A 6,469-nucleotide genomic window follows, 5' to 3' on the forward strand; every position below is an offset into this window, starting at 1 on the left:
ATTTATTTTTCTGTGTGTGGCCAGCTCAGCCCACCAGGGGGCGGGGCTGGCTGGCATGTGGTGCTGGGGGATTGAACCGCAGTCCCTGTGCTTTGCCAAGCTTGTTCCAAGTAGATGCTTTAGACCACTGAGCCATCTCTCCAGTCCCCTCCCTGAATTCTTGATCACTGCAAGCACTCATCTATTCTCCACTACTATAGTTTCACCTTTTTCAGAAGTTCAAAACATTTATCTTTTTTTTTTTTTTTTTTGGCGGAACTGGGGATTGAATTTAGGCCCTTGCACTTGCCAGGCAAGCACTTGTTCTACTGAGCTATCTCCTTGGCCCCTAAGAACATTTACCTCTGAGTCTTAAATATATTCTTTTTTTTAAACAATTTTTACTTATTTGATACAGGATCTCCCACAGCATGTGGTCCTGCGGATCAAACCCGGATCTGTGCGCTTGCCAGGCAGGCGCTTGGACCACCAAGCTATCTCCCCAGCCCCTTACCTTTGAGTCTTGCTTCTTTCACTTAGCATGAACTGGAGATTCGCCCATGTTGTGCTTATCAGTGGTTAGCATTTTCATTGCTCAGTAGTATTTCATGGCGTGATGTACCACTGTTTATCTACTTTCCAATTGGATTGTTTCTAATTTTAGGTGGTTGTCAATAAAAGTGCTATCTACCTTTGGGTACAGCATTTTATTTGTAGGTAGTTTAAAGTTTTTTAGTAGGGTAAATACTCAAAGGAGTAAGATGGCTGAATCCTGTTGTAAATATCTGCTTAACTTTGTAAGAAACTCTCAGATTGCTCTTTCAAATCTGCACCACTTTGCGGTCCTAGCAGCAAAGCACGGCTCCTATTGCTTTGCACCCACCCTTGCAGAGCAATGTGAGTGCTTTCAAAGAGACTGATGAATTGACAAGGTTGCTTTTTTGTGGGGTTGTCCTGCATTAGCACCTGCCCCCGTGTCACATGGGAGGATGGACCGATCTAGCCCTCATGAGTGTAGAAATGTATGGGATGTTTCCAGCGTAAAAGTAGGGATGTCAGTGAGCTAGTGGAGGTCAGATTGTGTAGAATGTTGGTACTTCCTTGGAAGGTGCTTTAGGAAAAAGGTTGTATTCTTTACAAAAAGCTCCTGTCCTTTACTTTTCAGCTGGTACCCAGCTGACCAGGAACAAAGGTGGGGGAGGGTGGGGGAAAGAGCTGGGCTCCAAGGGGCTCAGCTGACCGCTGGGCCAGCCCACCTACCTTGCCGTACCACAGGTAGTGCTCTGCCTGGGTTCGAAGCAGAAAGACGTCATTGGAATTTAAGGAGGAGGCAAAGGCGGAAACCTCCACTGCTTTGGTGTTGAATTTGTCATTTCCTTGAATCTGGAAGAGTCTTACTGGAGGATCAGGCTCAGCATTTCCCTTCCTAGAAGTCCCACCCTGGAAAGAAGGAGAAAAGTCGAGTCCAGATCTATAGAGCACCGTGCGAGCACTAGGCTTACTGTTACGGAGACGTGGATGAGTCTGATACCATCTTTGCCCTTCAGGAGCTTGTATGCTAACTGCAAAGGGGCAGGGTGAGCTGGGGTTTTGGTGCCAATAATATTTTCTGCTGTTCTTCTTTACCTTTCCCTCTCCTTCCCTTCCCTCCCTTTTCCTTCCTCTCTTCTCTCTTCTCCTTTCTTCCTTTCTTCCGAATTGCACTATATATTCCAGTAGTCCAGGTTAGTAAACCTCCTGCCTCAGCCTCCCGGGTGCTGGGGTTTCAGATGCGCTACCTCGCCCAGTGATACCAGCTTTCATTCTGAGAACTTTGTCACAGGCAGGCTCTGTGACTAATGTATTTCATTTCAATGATCCTCATAAGAACTCTATGAAATAAGTGTTATTCAACAGGTAGAAGAGGAAACTGAGATCTAGAGACCTGGCTAATAAATGACAAGAAGGGGCAAAGGAGGTGGCTCAGTGGAATAAGAGCTTCCCTGGCAAGTGCAAGGGCCTGAGTTCAATCCCCGGTTCTGAAATGAAAAAAAAAAAAAAAAAATGACAAGAGTAGGACTTAGCCCCAGATTTGTGTGATCTCCAGCATGTGACATTATGCATTATCTGCTAGTGTTTCCGCCAGGACTTCATGGAAGAAGTAGGATGCTTTGGTTATATCTAGATTCCCCAGGGCTGGGGAGATGGCTCAGTGGAATAAGCGCTTCCCTGGCAAGCGCAAGGGCCTGAGTTCAATCCCCGGTTCCGCCAAAAAAAAAAAAAAAAGATTCCTCTATGCACTTGCAGGTGGGGGTTTGGGGAGGTGACAGGTTGGATCACTGGCACGACACTCGCCAGTGCACTTGTCCCCTGCTGCACTCAGAGCTGATGTGACGTGGGGAGCTGGCGCCTGCTCCATCACTGGAGGCGTGGCCTGGAAGGGTCTATCTCCTTCTCTCCTTCTGGCTCCCTCTCTGCTTCCTGCTGCCATGCAGTGGACTGTGTCCCCCCTGCCACGCCCCTCTGTCACGCTGCCCTGCCTTGGAGCCTACAACTGTGGACAGAAACCTCTACAGTCTGTGAGCCAAAACCAACCTTCCCTGCTTAGAGTTGTAAGTATCCTGTGATTTTTGCCTCAAGGATGAGAAAGTAGCTAAGACACAGGGCTTGGATTTAAGGGGCACATCTGAGGGGTGGGTGCAAGGTGGCACATACAAGGTCTAAAGAAGAGGCCCACCTGACTGGAGAGGAGGGTGCAGGTCTGGAGTGGAGGGTGATGCCCTGCACGGGTCATGGGGAGCCCTTGAACTTAAATTAGACTGCTTTGCCCTGGAGGCGCCAGCATTTGGGAATTCCTTGAGTGTCTTAGATTCATGCCTCACTTTGTATCTAACTCAAACCTGGCTTCCCACCCTACCCCAACCCAACTCACCCCTCCACATCTCTTGGGGAGCTTCCTAGTGGTTAGTTCTGGGCTTCCTGCTCATGGTGCAGTCTATGCAAGAGTCATTACCTCATAGATAACAAGCTTTCCTTGGAAGATGGCCATGAAGTGGCGTGGCTCCTTCCCCATGCTGACCCGAACCTGCACTGGTGCCCCATCAAACTGCTGATCCAGCTCTACGGCCTGGTATGCTGATGCTGCTAGCTCGTCCTGGGAGGCATGGCGGCCCTGCAGGAGTGAGAGGGTATGATGGTTTCACCAGCTGGGGACTCCAGGGAGAATTCAGCCCAGAGCTGAGACCCTACACCAGAACTACCTGCCAGATGTACAGGATGTAATGCGGCTTCCCATTTACTTCATATGTGTAGAAAACCAAATAGCAGTCACCCCCATAGAAGAAGCCATACCACTGACGCTCCACGGGCACGAGCTCGAGGTTCTCAATTCGCCAGACCTGGGTACAAGAGACACAGTTTCCCAGAGATAGGTGCCCTGTTCAGAGAGTGCTGTGCAGGGAAGTGGGCCATGCTTAACAGGGAGTGGGGTGGGGAGTGCTAGCACTCACTCCAGGGACCCCTCCACGGTCTGTTCTTCTCTGCCAGTGCTCAGGGCTCATCATATTTGCATGATTTGAATCCTGAGACTGGGTCATCCCGGTCAGGTGCATCCTGGTGCACCAGCTGGTTCTTTGCAGGCTGAGTGATGATTTGAATATATCTGCCAGGTGAGTTACTGATGGCACACATGGGGAGCTGCCTTTCACTTCCCTGAGGCATGTGGGGACACCCTATCTCCTCAGAAGCCTCTTTGGGATTAGGGAGAAAAGAAGCAAAGCAGACAGAAGGGCAGCTGAGAGGCCAAGGCTGCTCGCCCCGAGCTCACCTCGACCTTCCCAGTGCCGTCATCCACCATTCGCTCCTGCGCAGCTACCTCTGGCTTGGTGTGCAGCTCAGTCACATCAAACTTGTCCTGGAAAACCTTAGCTGCAGAGAAGCGGGTGGGAGAGTCCAAGTAAGTAAGAGGGACCCCTGGCTGTCTTCTCCGAGCTGGCAGTGAGAGGACACTGGGGAGAATCTCACCAATTTTACCAATGCTGAATATTTTTCCCAGGCCCGTGGTCTGGTCCTTCACCGACCACTTCTGGAACAGCTGCTTGAACATGGCTGACTCAGCGCCATCATTGACGGTCTCCACGTTGGTGCTGCTGGGGTAGCCCTTCATCTTGATGAAGCCCTGCACCCAGCCCATACAAAGGCAGGTCAGGCAGGCAGACAATGAGTTCTTCGCTTCAGATGATTCACCCCTTTGAAATCAGCTGATAGGGTCTCTCCCCTCTGAAGTCAGGATCAAATTCTAGCTTACTTCCATCTGACTACCAAGTTACCTGCCTCAAGAAATAGCTGAGTGGTAGGGCTGGCGAGATGGCTCAGTGGACTAAAGCCTGCTTAGGCAAATATAAAGACTGGGGTTCAATTCCTAGCACCACAGGTTGTGCTGGCCCAGCTCCCTGGTATGCTGAGCTGGCCATCAAATCCAGGCATAGTGGTGTACGCCTGAAATACCAGCGCTGTGGAGGCTGAGACAGGAGGATCACTACGAGTCTGAGCTGCATAGTGAGACCGTGTACTAAATACATTAAAAAAAAAGAGAGAGGCCAGTCAAATAGCTCAGCAGATTAAAGTACCTGCAAGGAGTTGCAGGGGCTAGGGGTTTGATCCCTGGCCTGCCATGCTGGCCCTACCCGTGGGGCACACTGAGATGGCAATTGAGACTGGGCGTGGTGATGCACACCCCAGCTCTTGGAAGGTTGTTCACAGGTGGATCACTATGAGTCTGATCTAACACTCTGTAGACCCTTTCCCAAAAAACAAAACAACATTTTAACTTCTCTTCCCTGGTGTGTTGTGATGATGTGATTACTGGTTTTGCAAGACCTAAGCTGTGTTCTTTGGGCGCTGGATGTGACTCTGCCGACTTTCTGTCCCAATCACTTGTTCATGTATTGCTTCGTAAGTGCATCTTGCTTGGGTCATCAGCTGTGTCTGCATAAGTGTTACAAGCAGTTTGAGGACAAGGCCATTAACCTTGATGTGACATTTCCTTCGGTAGTAATAATCACCTATTATGGGGCAGGTGCTGTGTGCCAAGTACTATTCTTTTTTTTATTTTTAGAACTAGGAATCAAACTCAGGTCCTCACTCTTGCCAGGCAGGCACAGTGCCACTGAGCTATATTCCCAGCCTCAAATACTATTCTGAGTGCTTTACAAGAGGTATTTAATCCTCACAACCATCCTGGAAGATGGGTATTAACGTGGTCGCTATATGGAAACTGAGGCTCAGTGGTGTTCTGTAGTCTTCCCCAGAACACTCAGACGAAACAGAACTGGATTTGAAGCCCTATTTGTATGTCTGACTTCGAAGCCTGTGTATACAACCACATGTTCTCTGCCCACGTGTTCAGCGTGGCCCCTGCACACATCTGAAATGACACCAGCAGAGTCACCACACAACTGCAGCTCCTACCACAGCTTTCGACATAGCCGCCTGCTTCTCAACCTTTGTGGCTCCTTTTCCTTTCCACACATATATCTTGGCTCCACCTTGGTCCAGGATGTAGCAGTCCTGAAGTAGTCAGAGATAAAGGGGGTTGTGGTTGCTCAAGACCAGAAGGAAGGATTTTTCCAGGCTCTGCTTCTGATACCAGGTCTGGCTACCCCAAGATAGGTCCCCTCAAGCTCTACTTACATCATGGTTCAGTAAGTCCTGGACCAGAGGCCTTGTGGATACTTCTGTGACTGCCAGCTGCCCAGCTGAGTCAGAGACACTGGAGGAGGGGAGAGGTTAGCTCACACTCTTTCTTCTATAAAGCATCCTGGGATCATCTTGGTGTTTCAGTGTGGAGTTTCTGGGTAGTGTTTGGACTATTTGCACTTTTTTTTTTTTTTTCCAGGCCCTTGCACTTGCCAGGGAAGTGCTTATTCTGCTGAGCCATTTCTCTGGCTCCTCTGGGTAGTGTTTGACTTCATAAGACATACATGGCTATATGCAGATAGGAATGTATAGCTTTTGTTTTCTGGAGGCGATTCCCGTGCCTCTCTGTCTCAAACTGAATCCCTTCCACTTCCCTGGGCACGTATGGACCATAGTACAAGAAAGGTCTCTGGAAGAGGTCAGGAATCTGCTACAAGAACAGAACACAGCTGGCTCTGGACGGGAGGGCAGTCTCCAGGCTCCTTCCAGGAGCTGAATTTGAAAAAGACCAAGTAGCCAAGCAGTGTAGTGCATGCCTATAATCCTGTGACTCTGGGAGGCTGAGTCAGGAAGATCACAAGATCAAATCCAGTGCAGCAATTAAGTGACTTAGTGAAATCATGCCTCAAAATAAAATTTAGAAAAAGGAGTTGGAGGGCTGGAGAGATGGCTCAGTGGTCTAAAGCACCTACTTGAAACAAGCTTGGCAAAGCACAGGGACCGCGGTTCGATCCCCAGCACCACATGCCAGCCAGACCCGCCCCCTGGTGGGCTGAGCTGGCCACACACACACACAATAAATAAATGTAATAAA

At 49.4% G+C, this 6,469-nt stretch overlaps 1 protein-coding gene across 1 annotated transcript in view; it reads right to left on the reverse strand.

Annotated features, from left to right (window-relative positions):
* Avil (advillin) overlaps positions 1-6,469 on the reverse strand; it is a 20,115-nt gene that overhangs the window by 8,523 nt on the left and 5,123 nt on the right. The window contains exons 7-13 of the mRNA XM_004647040.2: positions 5,650-5,728; positions 5,428-5,526; positions 3,982-4,135; positions 3,785-3,885; positions 3,219-3,356; positions 2,972-3,130; positions 1,240-1,419 (exon numbers count right to left, since the gene is read on the reverse strand). Coding sequence (XP_004647097.1) covers positions 1,240-1,419; positions 2,972-3,130; positions 3,219-3,356; positions 3,785-3,885; positions 3,982-4,135; positions 5,428-5,526; positions 5,650-5,728 — 910 coding nt within the window. The remainder of the gene's footprint in view (positions 1-1,239; positions 1,420-2,971; positions 3,131-3,218; positions 3,357-3,784; positions 3,886-3,981; positions 4,136-5,427; positions 5,527-5,649; positions 5,729-6,469) is intronic.

The sequence above is a fragment of the Octodon degus genome, unplaced genomic scaffold (genome assembly GCF_000260255.1).
Source record: "Octodon degus isolate 3935 unplaced genomic scaffold, OctDeg1.0 scaffold00286, whole genome shotgun sequence".
Classification (NCBI taxonomy): domain Eukaryota; kingdom Metazoa; phylum Chordata; class Mammalia; order Rodentia; family Octodontidae; genus Octodon; species Octodon degus.